General features: G+C 43.1%; 1 protein-coding gene and 1 long non-coding RNA gene across 5 annotated transcripts in view; one reads left to right on the forward strand and one right to left on the reverse strand.

The window, feature by feature from the left end:
- znf423 (zinc finger protein 423) overlaps window positions 1-22602 on the forward strand; it is a 160375-nt gene that overhangs the window by 70445 nt on the left and 67328 nt on the right. Inside the window, exons 4-19 of one of the 4 annotated variants that reach the window (XM_032524132.1) lie at window positions 2241-2418; window positions 3637-3761; window positions 3990-4071; window positions 4246-4321; window positions 4597-4871; window positions 4974-5257; window positions 5344-5739; window positions 5944-6125; window positions 6869-7411; window positions 7558-7708; window positions 7952-8512; window positions 8625-8809; window positions 9288-9709; window positions 9947-10160; window positions 11871-11955; window positions 18922-18942. In XM_032524132.1, the coding sequence (XP_032380023.1) occupies window positions 2241-2418; window positions 3637-3761; window positions 3990-4071; window positions 4246-4321; window positions 4597-4871; window positions 4974-5257; window positions 5344-5739; window positions 5944-6125; window positions 6869-7411; window positions 7558-7708; window positions 7952-8512; window positions 8625-8809; window positions 9288-9709; window positions 9947-10160; window positions 11871-11955; window positions 18922-18942 (3780 nt within the window). The remainder of the gene's footprint in view (window positions 1-2240; window positions 2419-3636; window positions 3762-3989; window positions 4072-4245; window positions 4322-4596; window positions 4872-4973; window positions 5258-5343; window positions 5740-5943; window positions 6126-6868; window positions 7412-7557; window positions 7709-7951; window positions 8513-8624; window positions 8810-9287; window positions 9710-9946; window positions 10161-11870; window positions 11956-18921; window positions 18943-22602) is intronic. The other 3 variants (XM_032524134.1, XM_032524133.1, XM_032524135.1) reach the window with 3 other exon arrangements.
- Window positions 1731-15825, reverse strand: LOC116694465 (uncharacterized). The gene is made up of 3 exons (XR_004333172.1): window positions 15718-15825; window positions 13144-13149; window positions 1731-1740 (listed from the first exon to the last, which is right to left on the reverse strand). It is a non-coding gene; the product is annotated as an uncharacterized LOC116694465 (long non-coding RNA).

Genomic DNA, 22602 nt, shown 5'->3' on the forward strand with positions numbered 1-22602 from the left:
CCAATCACACGACAAAGTATTCGGTTACACTTTACTTTAAGTTTTCTACATAACAGTGACATGACACTGTCATGAACGTGTCATAAAACATTATAAACAAGTCATAAATGGTTACGACATAACGCTTTTTAGTGTCATTCAGTTTTGTCATGACAAGTTATGGTTATTGTTAGGGTTAAGGTTAGGGTTCATGCGTCACAACTGTGTCATGACTGTCATGTGAGTGTCATGTGTTCATGACAGTGTCATGTGACTCTTATGTAGAAAACTTCAAGTAAAGTGTTACCAAGTAATCAGGTGTAAATAGGGACACCTGAGGTCTTTTGGTGTCTTAAGACACTAGTTTTACTGTAATCTCAGAAAGAAACAGAATTAAGTCAGAAATTTAAAAACAAATGGAGTCATAGTTTTATTAGTGACAACATATGACCTTTTATCAGAATTTGTTGAAATGTATCAAAATAATACTTGTCCCCGCTTTTTACAGGGTATCTTCCCCACTAGTCTACTCATCTCATTGTTTCATATTGTTTCATTTTTCTGATTTTTGTTTCTCCTGTGCACTCATTTTTAATCACTGTGTGCAGTGCTCTAGGAAACCATATTGTTTGCTTTTCTTTTTTCACCCAGTCAATACTTCAACGCACTTCTTCCTCCTCCTTCATGCTCCCACTTCTTCTGTCTCCCCCTGCTGCCCCATCCCCCTCTCTCTTGCCTTGCTGTTAGGCTTCATGTTGATATCTTTCTTCCTTATGTTTTCTTAAGCCTTTTGTATTTTTCTACCAGCGTCTAGTCAAATTTATAAGTCGTGCTTTCACGATTCTTTTTAACCCCCCCCCCGACACACACACACACACACACAACACACACACACACACACACACACACACACACACACACACACACAGTTCTATTTGCTCATTGCAGTGCCTACAATTTCTCTGCGATCGATTCATCACAAGAATCCGTTTTCCGCCCCCTCTCTGCAAGGCGTAATACTCAGTAGACCAGACACACACGGGAGACGCTCGAGATTGTGGTAGCAGTAGGTTGAGGTAAAACGGTGTGTGCTTTGGAGAGGTTTCTAAAATTATCAGCAGAAACTTCTCCTCTGCACATGTGTCTGTGCTCATGTGTTGGAGGGTTTGCATTTGCAGGAATTTTGGCATCTAAGATTGGTCCCTCCGATTGTCCTATGACTCTAGTTTCCCGATTTTCTCTCTTTGATTTGTTGCTGGCCTAGTTCATTTAGCTATCAGATAGCTTTTAACTGCCCTCTTCTTTACATTTTCTCGGCAAAGGCTAAATAGCCGTACTGTGCTGCTTCACAGTGCGCACAAAGAAGAACAGAACAATATCAAGCATTATTCAGTCCCCTCTTTTGTTGCCTCAATTCCATTCTGAAGTGTCTATTAAAGGAGTCGTGGCCTTTTTGTCGCCTCTGTGCCAGACTACACAGGAGGGGGAAAAAGAGGGAGTGGGGTGGAAGGAAAAGAGCAATGCATAATCTCCTATGTATGACAGATAAAGGGAGAGAATATCGCCATCTTTCCGCTCTGCTTTCCACATCTCCTAATCGCTTTTCCGACGTTTCAATATGCCAAGGTCCTAATGAAAATATGATGAGGCGGATCTATGGTCCTCGGGGACGGATGGAGGGAGGGGAGGGGAGAGGAGGTGAGGGAGGGGATGGAACAAGGGATGGCTGCAGAGGGAGGATGAAGGGAGAGAAAATACACTCTGTCCTTATTTCTGGGCTCCGCCGGGGATACATAGTTCTTGGAGCTTTCTATTTAGATGTTGCTGCTGCCGGGATGTGCCTCTCTCTCTTCTGTTTCAGTCTCTCTCTTTATCTCTGCCATCCTCATTTTCCTTCTGCATATACACATATATATATGTGTGTGTGTGTGTGTGTGTGTGTAACCAGGATAATGTGTTTATTTTTTTTTGTTTATACCCTCTTTTTCTCATTTGAACTCCCACCGGCTGCCTCTACCGCCTTGTGCCTTCCAAGAAAGATGTAACTTCTTCTTAATCATTCTAATGCTCCCTGTTTTACCCCCACTTTTTTCTGACTGTACTCGCCTGTCTCTTTTTTTGTGTAAATCCTGCAGCCATGCACAAAATGTGTGTATATTTGTGTTGTTGTTGTTGTTGTTGTTGTTTTTTGCTGCAGATGAATCCCAGGCTTTTTTATTTTCTATTTTTAATGTTTCTGTGCCGTCTCCCCTCTATGTCAGATGGGGATGATGACCCTGCAGGGCTGTCCTGGGTGCCTTCCTCGCCTTCTAGCAAGGATGTGGCATCGCCCTCGCAGATGCCCGATGGCTGCTTCGACCTCGGCATGGCCACTGGCGGCGAGGAGGAAGGAGGCGCCGGTCTGCCGTACCCCTGCCAGTTCTGTGACAAGTCCTTCAGGTATTAAGCTCAAGTTTATCCCTTTGCTTCCCCAATATGCTGCAGGTTCCATCTCGGTGCACATGCAGCATTGTAGACAATGACTCTAATGAAAACATTTGGCTGTTCAGTCGCATCCCCATACCATGAATATCAATTTGTACATGAATAAACAGCATTCTCAATATTACCATGGCAACATGGACCACTGAGGAAAAAGGAATGAAGTGAATACATTTCTCACTAACCTCTCCATGGACTAACTCAAGACCCACTTTAAGAACAGCTGTCAAATACACCCTAAAGTCCTCATCATAATCATCTATATTTCTTCGTACCTACCTGTATTCTTTGTCCTTTCTTTTTACTGAACAGATGTGTACATTGATATTAGTAATAGTTTCAACATAACGATACCGGTTACGGTTAAGTATCAGGGAATTACAGAATCCCTCTAACCTTTTTAGATCATTTTTTAGTAGATTTTATTAGAAATGTAATTACTATGTAGGGTATAGTGGTCAGGGTGTTTTATTTTGTCTAGTCTCGCATTGCCAGACCTTCCTCCACAGCGCTGCCGAAGAGGGTCTGGTTAGTCCACACAGCATTCCGGAATGGGAGAAAAACATGCTCTGGTGTATTGGCATTTCTTTTAACCAACCAAGCAATGGGAAGGACCTTGTTTTGGTGGAACATATAACGTATACTTTAAAAAAAAATTTAAGATTTTTTGAGGCATTTTAGGCCTTTATGTCTAGAGGAAAGCTTAGTCTTAAAAAGGGAGAGAGAGGGGGAATGACCTGCAGAAAAAGGCCGCAGGTCGGAGTCAAACCCGTGGCTGCTGCATCGAGGAGTAAACCTCTATAAATGGGGCCCACTCTATCAGGTGAGCTAACCAGGCACCCACCATGTGTATGTTTAAAAGTTGTTTTAGTCGTGGAACAGAAAACTCGCTAGCTGTCTGAATTTACCCTGCAGAAATCTGAGGAGTAGTTAACCATAGTCCTCAGAAATCCACTGGAGTTTAAAATACCAACACAAATAAAGCAGAAGGTGACGGACGTGGGGTCGTAAAGAGAATTTTTTTCCAGCACTGGGGCAATCCCTGAAGTGAAACATCGTGGATATAGTCTACATTTTGTCAATCCACGTTTTAAACTTGGAAATGCCAAAAGGTTATCATGTGTTGCCGTGAGCCTTTGTGAATGACATCCTGTTTATCCTGTTGATTGTCGACAGCCGGCTGAGCTACCTGAAGCGCCATGAGCAGATCCACAGCGACAAGCTGCCTTTCAAGTGCACCTTCTGCAGCCGTCTGTTTAAACACAAGAGGAGCAGAGACCGCCATGTCAAGCTACACACAGGTAGATGAGTCTTCCAGGCCCGCGTTGGCATGTTATGGGTAGCAGATCCACAGTAATTTAATAAACATGGGATCTTTTTGTCAATTAAGTAAAGGGAAACCCCAGACTCAGACTTGAGTTAGATTTTCACTCAGCCGTGGGAACACATGTGTTCTGGCTGTCAATGTTCTGAGGTCTACATTATTTTTGTATATTTATGATCTCTCATAAATATCTTTATTGATACAGGAGATAAGAAGTATAGTTGTCAGGAGTGTGAAGCTGCATTCTCCCGCTCTGATCACCTAAAGATCCATCTGAAGACACACAGGTAACTGCTTCCTGTCCTGTTGATTGAAATGTTCATCCGACGTTCATCCTTTCTACTCCTGATTCCAGAGTTGTATTTGACACTACCAATTTTGCTTTTGATTCATAATTGTTTATCTTTGAGTCTGATTTTTGGCAGTTCTTTCTTTTATTTTTTTTTTATTTCCGCCTCCAGCTCCAGCAAACCGTTTAAGTGCAGTGTGTGTAAGCGTGGCTTCTCCTCCACCTCATCACTGCAGAGCCACATGCAGGTAAACATCTGGTATTTTTTTTTACGTTAAATCAAACTGTTTAAAATTATATTCTTTAGAGTACTGCTCAGTGTTTCCATTGTGTGTAATGCCATTTCCAATAAGTTACAATGACATATAATCAAAACAACAAAGTTTATCTTTTTAACTAAAACATGCGTTGAGCGTAGTAAAAGCAGGAGGATCTAGCGTGTTGTCATCACATGAAAATCTTTTGATTGAATATTTCACAACCCATGCTTTTTTAAATCTGGTCTACTTTCTGACCTTGGCAGGCTCATCGCAAGAACCGAGAGCACCTTGCACTGAGGAGTGAGAGGGATGGAGGGAAGAAGGGAGGCGATGTCGACCTGGATCAGGACCTGTATATGTGTGATTACTGCGAGGAGACGTTCAGCCAGACGGACGAGCTAGAGAAACACGTCATGACCAGACACCCCCAGCTGTCCGACCGAGCCGACTTGCAATGCATCCACTGTCCTGAGATCTTCCTAGATGAGGCTTCTCTCCTCACACACATTGAAACACAGCATGCCAACCGCAAACACAAGTACTACAGAGTTTCGTTTTGTGTGTGTGCTGATTTACATTACTGTGTATTGCTGGAATGTAGCTTGCATTTTACATGTTATTTTTTTTCCTGTACCCCCAGATGTCCTGTCTGTTCCGAACAGTTCCCATCTGTGGAGGATGTGTACTGCCACTTAGATAGCCATCGTCAGCCGGACTCCTCCAATCACAGCGCTGCCAGTCCCGACCCTCCGCTAGGCAGCGTGGCCTCAATGAGCTCGGCCACTCCAGATTCTAGTGCCAGCCTGGAGAGGGGCTCCACGCCGGACTCTACCCTAAAGCCCAGCCAGGGCATCGAACGTGGCCGCAGAAGAGGCCCCGACACTGGGGAAGAGATTGGGATAAGCCTGGGTCATCAAGGTGGAGGTATGGTACAGTAGTCACTTATCTGCAGAGTATCCAGTAGGCATAGTTACATCTCCGGATTCCTCTGTTTTTGTCTAATGAAGCAGGCTATCTGTCTATCCCTACAGGGGGCGGTGGGAGCTGGAGTAAACTGACGTACTCTTGCCCTTACTGCTCAAAGAGAGACTTCCACAGCCTGGCGGTGTTGGAGATCCATTTGAAGACTATCCATGCAGATAAGCCGCAGCAGAGTCATACATGTCATCTCTGCCTGGACACTCTGCCCACGCTGTACAACCTCAACGAACATGTGCGCAAAGCTCACCGTGCCAGCGGAGGGACCAAAGGCACAGCAGCGTTTCCTCTGCTGCAGTTCACTAATGTCACAGCGTTCCACTGTAACTACTGCCCAGACATGTTCGGAGACATCAATTCTTTGCAAGAACACATCCGAGTGTCGCACTGCTTGCCTGGTGGGATTGTGGCGGGATCCACCACACTAGGTGTGTTGTTGAAGAATGCTACTCCTAATTAACAATAAGAGACTTTCATATGTCAAAATAGGGGTTATGGCGGTAAAAAAAGACTGAGAAAGCCTATTGTTACGTATAGCATGGTTGTCCTTTGGTTAGTAGTTGGTAGCTATCTAGCAGCATTTATTTGGAATATCCTAATCCTAACACTGTAACTTAATTCCTCCATCCTAGAAGGGAACCATGCCTTCTTCTGCAACCAGTGCTCCATGGGATTCTTGACGGAGTCTTCGTTGACCGAACACATCCAGCAGACGCACTGCACCTCCGTGGCAGGGGGGGGAGCTGCATCTGGAGGAGCGGTGGCCAAACTGGAGTCTCCTGTACTACAGTCTGCGTCGCAGTCCTTCATGGAGGTCAGAATTGGTCAAGAATAATATTTCCAAAAGAATTGGATGTAGCTTGCCGGTCTTTGTACACTTCAAAGCTGGTTCCTATTTAATCAGGGGGTTTCCTGTATTCTTTCATGAGCCAAATGAAGCATATAGCTCTTGTATATTCAAGATCTTTGATGTTACTATATGAATCACTTTCTGAGCTGAGTTTGCGATTAATGAGTCTGCAGTTACTGTGGGTTTTTGCCGGTCTGGTCTACAGTTGATTTAGGTTGAATCTTTTTATTACCTACTGCTTCCTTGTTCCCAACTTTTTAGTTAATGCGGACTTGACTGACAAAATTTCCACCACAGATTCAACAATTTTATTTGTGTGTGTGTTTGTGTGTGTGTGTGTGTGTTTGTGTGTGTGTGTGTTTGTGTGTGTGTGTGTGTGTATATACAGTATACACTGTAACTCAAATACTACATATATTCTCAAACTGCAACTCAGTGTATTTGTTTATTTATATAATATATATATATATATATATATATATATATATATATATATATATACACATACATATACTATGTATGTATTTATATCTGAACTTGCAAAGGTATGTTGATTTGACTTTAATTTGTAGCCTATGTTTGTCTCTGTCTTTCTCTTCCTCTCTCTACATCTTTCTCAAACTCTCTTTTACTCTAAAAGACCTAAATAACAGTATTTGTCAATGTATAGTAGTCATAAAGAGTAAAGAGTTATTGTCTACATACAGGTTTACTCGTGCCCTTACTGCACCAATTCTCCTATCTTCGGCTCACTCCTCAAGCTCACCAAGCATATAAAGGAGAACCACAAGAACATCCCTTTGGCAACAAACAACAAACGGCAGGCAAAGGTTGCCGACCTAAGCCCTGCCTCTTCTGACATAGAGATCTCCTCCCCAAAACGCCACAGACTGGGAGGGGACTCCACCCCCTCAATGGGGAGCAACGGGGACTACCCGTGCAACCAATGTGACCTGCGGTTCTCCAGCTTTGAGGGCTTCCAGGCCCACCTAAAGTCCCACCTGGAGATGCTGCTGCGGCGCCAGTCCTGCCCCCAGTGCAACAAGGAGGACTTTGAATCCCAGGAGGCGTTGCTTCAACACCTGACAGTGCACTACACCACCACGTCGACCCAGTATGTGTGTGAGAGCTGCGATAAGCAGTTCTCCTCCGTAGATGACCTGCAGAAACACCTGCTCGACATGCATACATTTGTCCTGTACCACTGCACTCTCTGCCAGGAGGTCTTTGACTCCAAGGTCTCCATACAGGTAAAAGAAAGACCCTTTTTTATTTATTTGGTAATCAGTGCATGTAATTTGATTACTATATGGTTTTAGGTGCATACATTAGTGAAACAACCATAGAAAAGAACCAACTTGGATTGCTTCTTTTGTCCCCACCTTCTGCCATTCAGGTGCATTTGGCAGTGAAGCACAGTAATGAGAAGAAGCTTTTTCGCTGCACAGCCTGCGCCTGGGACTTCAGGAAGGAGTCGGATCTTCAGATCCACGTGAAGCATAACCACCTGGGCCAGAGGTCAGGCCTCCCAGGGGGGCTTGCAGCAGGTACTGTACATCTTTCCTGGGATCATTGGCTGTGTTTCACTGAAAAGTAGACTTAACTAATTAAAAGTGCACAATAATCATGGTGGTGATAGAGAAATAGAAGAGAATGTAATAAAGACAAGCAAAAGTCAGAGAGGGGGAAAAAAAAAAGATCTGGAGTCAGTACATTGTTTACTTGACAGCAGTCATGTCGGGTAGATTGAGCTTGAATCTGCAAATCTTGATCTAACTTCTGTCTCACAGGACTCAAGCCCCGGAAGTGCATCTTCTGCGGAGAGACGTTTGGATCAGAGGTTGAGCTCCAATGCCACATCACCACACACAGCAAGAAGTTCACGTGTCGCTTCTGCGGCAAAGCTTTCCAAGCCATGTCACTGCTGGAGCGACACCTGAGGGAGAAGCACTGCCTCTTTGATGGTGGCAACATTACCGGCAACGGAGGCGGTACAGGGAGCGGTGGCAGTCAAAACGGGACGCCCAACGGGCTAGCACAGTCCTCCAAGCGAGGAGGAGGAGGAGGCAGTGGTGGCAGTGGAGGTGCAGCATGCGCTGAAAGGGCAACAGTTGCGGCTGCTGAACAAGCCGATCTGCAGAACATGTTGCTGAAGAGTGCCGTTGTGGGAGGAGCTGGCCAGGGAGGAGACACAGCCAATAGCCATGAGGCCAGCGGGGGGGAGGAGGAGCTGGACAATTCAGAGCCCATGTATGCCTGTGATATCTGCGGAGCGGCCTACACCATGGAGTCGCTTCTACAGAACCACCGTCTGCGTGACCACAACATCCGACCGGGAGAAGATGACGCTGGTAATCTTTGGTCAACTGCTTGTTTTGAAGGATATTTAAAGCAATGACAGTTGACAGTTTTTTACAAGATATAAATTATTTCTATTATGATAAATATAATTTTATACACCAGGTTCTCGAAAGAAGAAGGCAGACTTCATCAAGGGGAACCACAAGTGCAATGTGTGCTCCAGAACATTCTTCTCTGAGAACGGGCTTCGTGAGCACGCTCAGACGCATCGCGGCCCCGCCAAACACTACATGTGTCCAATATGTGGCGAGCGTTTCCCCTCTCTGCTAACCCTCACTGAACACAAGGTACTTTCACTTTTACTGGGTTCCAGCCTGTACATTTGTGTGGCTATGTACGTGGCTTTGGAGGTATCCACGTTTTAGCATGTCATTTGGATGTCTATATGGAGGAAACAAATGCAGTCAAGGTACCCTCAGGTATAACAACACAGCCATCTATGTAGACACACTTGTTTTGTTTTATTTTTGTTTGCCTTTCTCTTGTGTGACTTTGTTGTTGCTTTCCGTCTGTGTATCTGTCTTTTGATCCTGGAACGTCTTTGGATGCTCTGAAATTAGAATGTTAAATTGTCCTAAGAGAGGCAATTTGTGCTGTACCCCACTACAGGAAACATATTCCAAAAGGGTATTGTGTAATGCAGCTGCATTCAGTCATTACAACAGCAGTGTCTTTATATGTCTGTATACGCTTCCGTGCTTTCATAAAAGGTTTAATTTCTCACTACTTTGTGCATCATTATGTTCATAATTTCCCTCTCTGCAGGTGACCCACAGTAAGAGCTTGGACACAGGTACCTGTCGAATCTGTAAGATGCCCTTGCAGAGTGAGGAGGAGTTTATAGAGCATTGCCAGATGCACCCCGACCTCCGCAACTCCCTCACCGGCTTCCGCTGCGTGGTCTGCATGCAGACCGTGACCTCCACCCTGGAGCTGAAGATCCACGGCACCTTCCACATGCAGAAGCTCTCCACTGGTTCTGCACTTGGAGGCACTGGAGGAGGCGGTGGGAATGGAGGAATAGGTGGAGGGAACGGTTCAGCCTCTTCATCCCCCAACGGGCAGCTGCAGCAGCACAAGTTGTATAAATGCGCCTTCTGCCTAAAAGAGTTCAAGAACAAAGGGGAGCTGGTGAAGCTGGATGTTAACGGTCTGCCTTATGGCCTGTGTGCCGGCTGCATGAGCAGGTGGGTAGCCAACTTATCAACCGCGTGGATCCTGGCGTGTGTTATAGAAATACTTAAGTCATCAATACATGCTGTAACTTAATTAATTGCTGACTTTCTGCCCCTATTCCAATTACTGGCGCCTTAAAGGGCAGGAAGCCTGTGTTGAGCTCAGATGGGACAAGCCAAAGCTTTGTTAAGCAGAAGTTTTTGATCACTAAAATCATCTAAAACAAATCAAATGTCCAATCAAATCAGGGGTACGAATGGCCAGAGCCCCAACCAGGGAGGAGCTGCCACGCCAGGGGACACGCAGGGAGAGAAGGCCATCGCCGGGCTGAGGTGTCCAGAGTGTGGAGTGAAGTTTGAAAGCGTGGAGGACTTAGAGAGTCACGTCCAGACAGATCACCCTGAGGTCAGCCCTGAGACCAGTGCAGCTGGAAAGAAGGCGGAGGCTTCACCTGCACCCAAGGTGAGACAGGATAGACTGAGATGAGGCTTTCTTCTTAAACCAGGTGTTTGGCATTACCAAACTACTACATAACTAAAGTGAGGAAGGGGTTTGGTAATGTGAACAGATAAACAACAACAAACAACAAAAATTTAAATTTAAAAGTATCTACTCAAATACTTACATCTTACACGTTAATACCTCTATTGTGCTCCTCAAAAGCAGCAAGGACCACACCATCAACCAGACACGTTGGAACAATGTATGAATGAAAGATGATTGGTGTGCGGGGCGTAAAGTTGCTTGTAGTTATTTGTTTGCCAATTGCGTCTTGGGTAAACTTTGGTAGGGAATCCACCGTAGCACCCACGCATGACAGTCCCCCTTAAAACATTACACAATGCAAATGTGGGAAGGACTGTATTTGAAATGCATGTTAATAAGAATACAACATCACACATATAACAGAGGGAGACATTTTCAGAAGTGAAGGAGACTCCACAATCCTGCTGAACTGTATGTTTGCGTGAGCCGTGTGTGGGAAGTGTTGTGCGTTCTTCTGATTTTGTGTCTGTAGCTTGCATACATGTGCCTGTGTGTATGTCGGTGTGTGTCAGCTGAGCCCCACTGGGTCCTGCGGCTGGGGCATGCTGAGGCATTGTGGGATATGTTCGCTCTACTTGATATTGACAGTCAGGCTCCCCGGGACTTGCCGCGTGTCTATGTGTGTGAGTGTGTGTACTTGTGTGTGTGTGTGTGTGTATGTGTATATGTGTGTTTGCGTGTGCGTGATAGAAGCCGTTCCCATGGACCCTCTGTCTTACCTGCATCTTTGTTTCTGCTTAGTCTAACAGCACAAAGCAGACAAAGTAGTGTGTGTGTGTGTGTGTGTGTGTGTGTGTGTGTGTGTGTGTGTGTGTGTTGTGTGTGTGTTTTGTGTGTGTGTGGTGTGTGTGTGTGTGTGTGTGTGTTGGGGTGTGTGTGTGTGTGTGTGTGTGTGTGTGTGTGTGGGGTGAGATAGGCTAAAGCAGCAGAGAGATAGTGGAAGTGGGGCCTTTGTGTATTTTGTATGTGTTTGTGCATGAGTGATTGCTGTGTGCTATGAATGGATAAGCAGAGCCTCTGCTTCTCTCTCTCTTTGTTTCTGTGTCTCTCACCCTTGTTTCTCTGCCTCTTTCTGGATCTCTTTCTTTCTCTTGTGTCCTCTTTTCTTTGACACTCGTTCCTTCTGTTTCTGTTTCATTGCTTCTTCCCCCCATCTTTCTCCTGTTCACACACTCCCTCCCTCATTCATTACTGTCTCTCTCTTCCACTGCAGAGGTCTTGTGTGTGTGTGTGTGTGTGTGTGTGTGTGTGTGTGTGTGTGTGTGTGTGTGTGTGTGTGTGTGCGTGTGTGTGCGCGTGTGTGCGTGCATGCCCGTGCGTGCACTTCATCTTCCTTTCCCAAAGACTTGGACTTTCATTGTTGCTTGATTAGTGTTGCTTGATAGTGACACTTTGTAGGGTTCACATGTCTTGCATGTTGAGAGTTGAGAGCAAAATAAGAAACAGGGCAATCATAAAACTTTTTTGTTACAAAATATCATACTTCTTTCAAACGCAATCTTCTGTTAAAGATAATAACTTGCTGTATTTCAGATACTGAAATTAAATATTATTTTTCTATGTGTTGTAACTTATGTAACCTGAAAGAAAAATATTCTTCTGTGTTTCTGTGTCTTTATCTTCCAGAAAAAGACCTACCAGTGTATTAAATGCCAAATGACGTTTGAGACGGAAAGGGAGATTCAGATTCACGTCGCTAATCACATGATCGGTGAGTGAGGCGCAGCTCTTCCACTCTGTTTGTGTTATACTCTTTTTTTATACTCTAGTGTTTGTGTGAGTGAGTGTGTGTCTGTGTTGATATTGCATTTCGGCTTCTGTGACTGTCTCCATGTTTTTTCTATTGGGTTAACACCACAACCATTGCAATTGTGTTCTCCCCTCACACATTTAATATAAACACTAGAAGATACAGCAGCTAGACACACACACACACACACACACACACACACACACACACACACACACACACACACACACACCACACAGGTGGGAGACTGACAGGTGAAATGAAGAGCTCGTTTTTACTTGACTTTTGACTGCCTGGACCAGCTGCTATGCAATTTGCCACTTGGCTACACCTGTGAGGGTTGGATTACTTGACTTAGAAAACACTCCACATTACAGATAATACTTTAGACGTTGAGTGTAACTAGAGACATCTTTTAGGAACACAATGACAAGTTTCAGATATTCACTCCTAACATTAAACATTTGGCTATTCACCACTCACCACATAGCTTGGCCTGGAAGAAGTCCAACACCACATAGCATGTGATGCCGCTGCAGGTGTGGCGAGTTAACACGGACGAGAGTCGAGGTTATCCATGATTTTATATACTGTATCATTTTAGTAGATATTGTATGTTGGCTATCATCATCGTACTGGATTTTAAGGAGTGAGGTTGTTAGAGTACATAGATACATTTTATATAACTTTAGGTTTTTACAAAAGTATTAGCCGCTTAAAGTTAAATTCAGTATTTGTATTTGTGCTCAAAGTATACAGAAATGTATGGCGGGGTTGCTAAGTGAAGAAATGTACAGTATATATGACACCTAGGCCTTTGAGTAACACACTCAGCAGACACTAAGGAAGTGAGCAAAGAAGTCTTTTTCTTCTTAATTTTCTTTACAAAGCCAACAATTTCAGTTTAAGGAGACGTTTTCTGCGGTTGACTAGGACAACAAAAACACCCTGATGTAGTGTTCTCTGCCTGGAACAATGTAATGCATGATCAAAAGCCAAAGTATATTCTATGTGTATGACATAAGTGTGTACCTTTAGTCATTTTTATTTGTCTGGTCAGCTTCTTTTGCATGAAGTAGAATAATAAATAAATCAGAAAAGGTGTTACAGAATTGTTTGTGAGTTCAGCTGTTATAGGTGGACTTGAACTAAAAACTACCTCTGTTGTTCAAAGTGTTCTTTTATGAGCTTCCCCTGTGCCAGTGTTTTGCGTTCGCTGCTCTTTGCTGCCTTAGCATCTCTGTCGTCATGGAGATTAACGAGGTGGACCTGCAAGTCGTTCTGAGCAACAAACGCTCTGCACTCCCCCACCCTCAGCCCTTCTCGCCAGACCTGACAGGCAATCCCAGAGTCACTGATGTACTCTGAGGTGTGTGTGTGTGTGTGTGTGTGTGTGTGTGTGTGTGTGGTGTGTGGTGTGTGTGTGTGTGTGTGTGTGTGTGTGTGTGTGTGGTGTGTGTGTGTGTGTGTGTGTGTGTGTGTGGTGTGTGTGTGTGGTGTGTGTGTGTGTGTGTGTGTGTGTGTGTGTGTGTGTGTGTGTGTGTGTGTGTGTGTGGCAGCTTATATTTGCCATTGTATAACAGTAAGAACTTGTAGAAGCCAAACGTTCTCTCACTCACTCACACACAGTCATACACTCTCTGTCTCACACAAAGAATCACAGATGCACAAACACACGGACACACTGTCCTACCATGCACACATAAAGGAATACACACAAAGTAGGGCTGGGCAAGTGGAGAAATCAGATATCTTGAATTCTTAAATACCTACAGACGTATGCGACATTATTGTTGCTTAGACAATTGGTGCTTTTAGAAAATATTTACCAATGAGATTTTAGATAATAATCATAAATATGTGGATAAATTGATTTAAGTTGGAAATACATAAAATAGAACAGCTAAAACAGTCTAAGTTTAGAAAGTATCAGTCTGTAAAACCAGTGTGTGTGTGTGTGTTTTGTGTGTGTATGTATGTATGTATGTATATATTATATATGATATATATATATATATATATAATATTATATATTATATAATATATATTTTATTATTAATCTATATATATATATATATATGTGTGTTGTGTTCAAATATAAATCTACGATATCCAAAATCCCAAATCTACGATATCCAAATCTCCCGTAGTTTTGGGGGATTGGGCAATATTCCAACTTGCTTTTTTATCTTTTACCTAACCTCTTCACTGATTTCTGAAGTAACTCCTCCTGCCTTTTTCTTATGCCCTTTTCCTTCTTTTTCCTGGATCCCCTACACCCCCTTCACACACACAGACACACACACACAAAAATATGGCACGGGTTAATTAACGTGCTAATTGTGTGAAAACCTAGCACAGATTAATTATGAACTTGATGCAGATTATTTCTAAGTATTATGTCTGTTTTATTACATTTCCTACAACCCTACCCGCCCCCATCCTAAGAAAAAGCAGATACTAAAGAGAAAGATCTTTGGTATATCTTTTTGGTGGTGCCAAATCCACGAGATCAAAAAAAGACGGTAATTTCATTTCATGTCATCTTTCATTTTCTCGCCTTCACTGTAGCTCTCTCATTTTCTTGAGCTCTGTTCTCTCCTCGCTTTAACATGTGTCTTGTGTAATCAGATGACAGTGCACAATTATGAATAAAAGCTCAGAAGTTTAATTCTTCCATTAAGCAGTATTCCATTGTCCTATTGACTAACTCAAATGCAATTGTCTCCACTGTAGACAAAATTTGGATATAGTGTATCTGGCTACAAGACAAGGTCCTAACAAGGCACAATATGTGACGGTGTGAAAGTGTTACCTCGTCAAATTCTTCTCTTTTTTTCTTCATTCAGTTCTCCTCACCTTAATCCTCTTTTTTTTCATTTATGACAACCCCCATTATCACCTTTGGGAAGGTGTCACTGCCTGTCTACTAGTCTCATCAGGACACACGTGCATGTTTTACCATCAGCTCTCACATTCAATAACTCTGCCACTGGCAGGTGTGCTTGTGTCACTTCTGATATTCTCACATGGTTCAGTGAAACACCCTAAGGCATTAGACTAGCTCTCAGCCTGTCTGCCTGTTTGTGTGCCACTGAAAAATGTGCATGAAGAAGAAAATCTAAAAAAGCATTAAACATGAAGAAGGCTGCCTCAAATTCAGTCCATGATCACGACACGTTTCGACTGGTCGAGGGAACAGAGAGGAGGGAGTTTGGCTTATCGAGGCCAGTATTGTGATTGTCACATTGCTCCATGGGTAATACATGGTGCACCCTATGGTCCTGTTAATTACGCTGTCAGATAGAGACAGAGAGACAACATTCAAGCAGATAAAGAAAGAGAGGGTCAAAGTGAGAAGTCTAAAGAGGAAACTATAGCGCTGAGGAGGAATCATCAAGTTTCACTGCTCCACCATTAGGTGAAGTTAGTTTTACCAAAACATATTTACTAATTGCCTTTAATTAGTTTCAGAGGCAGTAGTATTACACGTACGTGTCACCAAATTCATAAAATAAAAGCCTGATGATATATTCAGACAATTTCAGACAATGTTGGCTTATTTGTTTCTCAGGAAACAAAAAATGATTGCAGTGGATTTCAGGGAACACTTATTCTGGTCAAGTGTTTTTATTTTTTATTTTTAATAGGAGCTTTCCCCAGCCATATCCATGTGTTTACAGACAGTATAGGACACCGTATGGATAGTGAAAATACAGTTACAAAAATGAAAAAAGAAGGAAAAGTTTGAATTCTACAGTAGTCCTTCTCCCTGGAGATGTGGATGTTTGTCTGCTTGCAGCTCAGTATTTAACAGTCCACTGCTTGATGGACTGTTCATGGGAGGTGGTGACTAGAGTGTGCTCATTGACCCAGGCCACTAACATGGTGCAACCAGAGGACAGAGAGGACATTGCTTAGTAGATGACAAAACAAAGAAATAACCACATTGTCACAATGTCACATTTCAATGTGATGGTTAAACTGAATACAATGAGAGAAACTCTCTTAAAGACCCAAATGTACACCTAACTATCACCTAGTCACCAGGGTTAGGGTTACAGGATTAACCCCTGAAATTCCCAGAATGCACCAGACTGACATCAACGCACTAGCACTATAGAAAGAAAAACTCATTATAAGCGATTGTTAGGGTTGGGTACCGAACTCAGTACTTTCTCGAGAGAGCGAGAGCGAGAGAGAGAGATATAAGGTTACATCCTGTCTGTGCCTTTAAATACAGTTTAAAAATCCGGAAATTATAATGCGTTTCTTAGTTAGCTACTTTTTTTTTTTACCATTATTAGTGAAATTTTGTGTGTGGTGTGTGTGTTGTGTGTGGTGTGTGTGTGGGGTGTGTGTGTGTGTTTTTGTGTGTGTGTGTGGTGTTTTGGGTGTGTGTGTGTGTGTGGTGGGGTGTGTGTGTGTGTGTGGGTGTGGTGGTGTGATCAAAGAGCTGGTATTCATTGTTTTCTAGCCCAAAACTGTAGCAGGTGGGAGGGGAGGGGAGAGCTTGGAGAAGTGGAGATAAGAAAAGAAATGTAGAAAGTATTTATTTGTGTTTTTGGCTGACCCCACTGGGAGGGGAGGGGGGGGGGGGCACTGTGAGGGATGTTCGTGCCGGATGAGAGACAGTGATGTGCCGCTGTCATCATGAAAACTTTTTTCCCTGTGTGTGTAGTAAAGACAGAATTTGTGGTTACTAACGGGTGTGTGTGTGGGGGTGTGTGGTGTGTTTTGTGGTGTGTGTGTGGTGTGTGTGTGGTGTTTGTTGTTTGTGAGTGACTTGTGAAATTTAAACTGGGTTAATTGGTTGCTTGGCCCCTGTTTATGAACCACATAAAGGCAAAGCGCCTTGTTTGTCTTGTGACAATTAGCCAGCAGAGATAGAGAGGAAGTGTGTGTGTGTGTGTTGAATGTAGATCACTTTGACCACTCACTGTCATGTATTGGGCAAAAAAGCAGGTAAACTACGACACCCAGCTTGTGGTTTTAAAACAAACCTTATAAATAACCTTATGTTATACCTTATAAATTATACCAAAGGCAGAGCCGAGGGTGGTGGAGGGCGGCGCTAAAAAAGAGGGATGGCAATAAACTGCCCAGCTGCCCAGTCAGATTAGCTAATTTTAACAAATAAAAAACGCACACGCTCATATCTGTATCTGTGGCCCAATGAAGTCACCTGTACCATCCAAATGTATATCTTTTGCTCTTTTTTTCTTTATATCATCCTCACCTAGGCTTGGCATGTTAATATAAGGAATGCAGTAGCTCCCTATTTTGTAATGCGCGGTTTAGTGTTTTAAGCATGCCGTCTTTGTTTTTCCTTTGTAACATTCTGCCCCCTCCTGTCATTGTATGTGTATGTGTCGTTGTTTCCATGTGTTCACTTCTCCTTGGACCACGCCGCAACAATTTTTGACAGGTTTTTGTTTTCGGCTGTGCAGCTGACACATCATGAAGAACTAAGTGTGTGTTGTGTGTTGTGTGTGTGTGTGTGTGTGTGTGGGTGTGTGTGTGTGGTGGTGTGGTGTGTGTGTGTGTGTGTGTGTGTGTGTGTGTGTGTGTGTGTGTGTGTGTGTTGTGTGTGTGTGTGTGGTTGTGTGGTGTGGGTGTTGTGTTTTAACACAGTATGTTGTCCAGTTGGGCCTGTATGCAATCAAAACACGCCAGCTGCCACCCCAATACTCCTACCTGTCCCTGTTGAGTTGTTGAATGTAGATCACGTTAAACACTTGCAGTCATGTAACAGCACAAAAAAGCAGGTAAACTATGACATCCAGCTTGTGGTTTTAAAGCAAACCACAAAAATAAACACTAATGTGTTATACCTTATAAATTATACCAATGCAAGAAGATAAAGAAATCCTGACTGGGACCTACTTAATTACTCAAGGGGTGACTAATGAGAATGTGTTCACTTTGCAAACGTATCTTGCTTCTGAAAGTCTACAACTCAAATTCAAACTCAAAGTCTTTGTGAGGACCACACAGACACGCACACAAACACAGACACACACCCCTAAATAAGGTCCTTGACAGCATGTTCTGAGTGTTGCATGCAGCCACTAATGCTTTACTAATCACCTTAGTCTAGATTTCACAGCATGAGGCCTCACTTCTCAAAACAATGTAGACTCACACACATACTCCCTTCCTTTTCGACCACACCACACACACCCCCCAAACCACACACACAAAACACCACACACACGCAAAACCCCCAAATTACTATGTGTGTCTTCACCAAACACATGCTGCATGTGCGCAAAAAGAGCCACACACAGCATGCTTTCTCCCCTTTCCATTGACCAATCTCCAATTAGCGTACTGACTGTAGCCCTTACTTTGATCTGACATTATACACCATTCTCTCTCTCTCTCTCTCTCTCTCTCTCTCTCTCTCTCTCTCTCTCTCTTCTCTCTCCTCCTCTCTCTCTCTCTCTCTCTCTCTCTCTCTCTTAATACTTTTGGTTAAATGTCCTGCCCCAACATCCTTCTTTCACAAACTCTCCTCCCTCTTTTTGTTTACCTCCTTTCTGTCACTAAGAAGTCGGCTTTACGTCTTAATTATACGTCTGCATTAGGTGTCGCCGTAGTTATGCCGTAGCTACTGAGAGTGTGGGAAGTATTCTACAGTTTTTGGCCCTACCAGCACAACAGAACTAAACAGTCATGTTATATCAAATAGATTTACATTTTCTGCCTTTCACGTGGTATTAATTTCTTGTCAAGCAGAAGTTGTCTACAATTCAATTGAGGAGAAATGGCTCTTCTCCAAACCCGTTAATTTTGTGTTCTCTATCAAGTTATAAATCAACTTTTTTCCACCCCCACTCACACCACGTTCACACTACGTATTACTAACCCTGCCCGTTCTCTCCTCCGCTCTCCCCCCCCACCTGCCTATTGGATGGCCCATAGAAGAGCCCACCTGTCGGCCAGGTTTGTCCCCTTTCTGTCTCCTTAGCTCGCACTATGAGCAAGGCAGCATTGTGCTGTCTCACTGCCTGCCCATCAGCATTTCATTGTCCTGATTTTTTTCTATGTATATATATATAGAGAGAGAGATATATAGATGAAAACAATATATTGGCAAATCCCATATTGTCAGCAACTATGTGTAAAAGCCACATTGCATGATGTGGAGTAACTAAGAAACAGCTTACTTATTACGCTAAAAGTCACGCTATTTTCTCAAAAATCAATGTGCATAATAAAAACTAATAAAAAAACTCTCTTCAACTGTATCCCTTGGGGATGATTTTGAATTTAACACATTTAAGCCAGATTTTTGAACAATTACCCCTCACCTTACATCCTCATTCACCCCAATCCCTGCTGCTAGCTGCATGCTTCATTGTCCTTCCCACCACTACACACACACACACACTACCACACAAGCACGCACGCACACACGCACATGCACGCTCGTGCATGCAAAAGCACGCACGCACATGCAGATGCCTTGGAGGTATCGAGTGGCCACTCACCTGGATCTAAGTGCTCCCTGTGGAGTGTTGTGGCTAATGATGTGTCCTCAGCATGAGCTTTACTTACCTATTTACATCAATGCACTCTAATAGTGTTAGGTAGCCTTCCCTATTCACATTCATACTTTTTAAATATTGTTCTTGTTGGCCAGATACATGCGCACAGCCGGGTCGCTATCAGTTCACTCTGAATATACCCTTTTAAAAATGCTGGAGCTGATATCTTTTTTTCTTAAATGTCTCTGAATGAAGTGAGGTACTTTAGACTAGTATCATGAGCACTTTCACTTTTCAATTTCACCTCAGCAGACCAAAAACTGTGTGGAGTAAAGCATTAAATGAACTCCGTTCACTTTAATTGTGTTCCTTGAGGTTGCACCGATCTGCCAATGCAGAATAGTCATTCTGCATTCAGCCTGTCTATTAGCCTGCAGTCAAATCTGTGATGCGCTTGACTAGTAATGTCGGTCTGCTGTCTAAGCAGCGGCCCCAAGGGCTGCTGTGTGTCTGTGCACACAGCTTTCTGTGCTTCCTAGTGCCCCTCCACTCCCTTCTCCCTTTCTTCCCCCCTTTTTCCTTTTTGACACGCACACACAGGCAAACATACACACACAGACAGACACACACACACACCTAACTGTTTGTATGCGCATGTGATAGTACGCAGGGTCTGGTGTGGTTACTTTGTGTCACTGAAGACTTAATGAGGCGAATAAGAAGCTTTTAGAGTCAATGGAGGTGGATAATGTGGTTTAGGGTTCACGTGTGTGTGTGTGTGTGTGTGTGTGTGTGTGTGGTGTGTCCTTGCCACCGGCTAGCAACATTGTTGTTCTCTTCTGCCCTGCTGCACCTGATATAATAGGCTACAGACTCTATAATCTGTGTTGTTGGTGTGTGATTGTGTCTGCACTAATGCTCTGGACTGAAGGAAAGCGTTCCACTTATGTTTTTGGGGCTTACCGGTCATACCGGAAACTGATGTCATGGCGTAGCATTTCACAAATATGAGACTGAACAGGAGAATTTCAATATTTCCCTGAACCAAAAGTATGTTGAAGTTGACGGCTTGTCAAACAGTCTGAAAAAATGCTACAAAGTACTGCCGGAAAATTGCTTATCCTGTCCCAGGCACAAGTGTCTTTTCTGAAAGACTTTTTGAAAATTATTTAAAAAAGTAGACAATCTGTATTTGAATGGCCAAGTGCTGAATCAAATGCAGTCACTATAAAGCAAGTTATTCTCACCATTTTGAACATAGCAGAGTCTAGCATGCCTGACATTAATACTGTTACTTCATGGAAAAATTTACATTTAATCTTTTACATTCTTCCCAATAGAGTGTTTATTTGGCATTTGGGCACCCTCTCCTGAGTCACGTATTGGTTCATGTTGTCCTGAAAAAAGCTTCAGTTAGTTCAATGTAATGTTTAGCTGATGGGAGTGAGAAAAAAAAAGGTTCAAAAGCAGATCTGTACTTGAATGTGCCGAGTACTGAGCAGGATGTTGGTCTGCACTGTGATGGTATGAACATAGGAACAGATGACAGCACATCCCCCTCCTCCTGTCTTCCGTCCCTCCCTCCATCCTTCGCTACGTCCCTCCCCTCCTCCCTCCCTCCCTCGCCACCTGGAGCCAGCGAGCCGTGACACCAGAGGGAGGGAGGGAGTGATGATGAAGAGACAAGGGATTAGAGAGAGAGGGGGAGAGAGCTAGATGAAGGAGAGAAGAAGGATGGGAGGATGAAAGATGAGAGGGGGCATATATAGGCATATGTAAATAAAAGAAGATACAAGAATCTGTGTCTGTCATGAAATAGATTTATCTTAATGGAATAGAAGTTAAAAAAGGAAATTATAATTTTTTTCCCCATATAATGAGAAAAATAAAATGACAACAGTGCTTTACATTTGCGGTACGATCTTTATGCCTTCCTAATTTCCAAAGAATAAAAGATAATGTTTCTGAATATTGTAATCATTTTTAAATACTTAACCTTAATTCATTCAGGGAATTTGAATACATGGGATCTTATTTCAGCATCACTCTGCTTCACATTTACACATTTACATACGCATTATCCTAACTAGAACCTCTCCAGTATAACCTTAGTCTTCTCTTTGGTGTACTAGTGTATTAATGCTAAAAATTCCATATGTCATCCAAAGTTTAAAGTTTAAATCCGTTTGGAAAAACTAGTGCATGCATTTCTGACCTCCAAACAGGAAGAACAAAACATAATGTGGTTGCCTGTTATCTGTGTAGAAGGGTTCAATTTGATTTAGGGGTTGATTCATCTGTGTAACACTCTCATAAAACCAATAATTTATTAGCAGAGTCTTATTTACTCACCATTTATTGTTCATTATATGACATTTTCACTCCTTCTCTGTCATCCTTTATTCTATATATTTCTCTAACCTTTGACACCCCTAAAAGAAAGCAGTCCCTTTCATAACCAGCCATTGTCTTTTATTTTTTAATCGACTGTGTAGGAATACACTGACACAATTGTTAGTGTTTGTGTGTGTTTTGTAGGCTAGGAGCATGGTGGGCCCCTGGAGAGCTCATTTTGTCGTCTTCTCGCTTGATTTACCTTCTTCTTCTTACCAGTCATTACAAGCTGTTTGGAAACCTAATAGGACACACTGACAAATAGACTGGGAGAGACCCAATCCGGATAGGCATCAGAACACCGTGTGTGTATGCGTGCGTGCGTGCGTTCGTGTGCGTGTGTGAGCGTGAGCATTTGTGTGTCATGTTCATGTTTGCCTGTGAGAATATTCGTACACGCAACATCAGCTATCTTAACTCATGTATAGAAGTTGTCTGCTTTGTGTGAGTGATGTCTTTATTAGCCATCTGTAGGTAGGTAGGTAGGTAGGTAGGTAGGTAGGTAGGTAGGGGTGTGTGTGGTGGGGGGCCAAAGATGAAGGCTATATACTACACTGTACCTGAAACCTCTCTTTGCATTCCTCTCTTCTCTCTCTTTCTCTCTCTTTCAACCCGTCCAGGTGTGGCTGCACCAGCTGCTAAAGAGAACAGGACAATTACACACACACTCACACACTAACATACACATTCTATCTCTGCTGGCTAATTGTCACAAGACAAA

This window comes from Etheostoma spectabile, chromosome 8 (genome assembly GCF_008692095.1).
Source record: "Etheostoma spectabile isolate EspeVRDwgs_2016 chromosome 8, UIUC_Espe_1.0, whole genome shotgun sequence".
Lineage (NCBI taxonomy): Eukaryota > Metazoa > Chordata > Actinopteri > Perciformes > Percidae > Etheostoma > Etheostoma spectabile.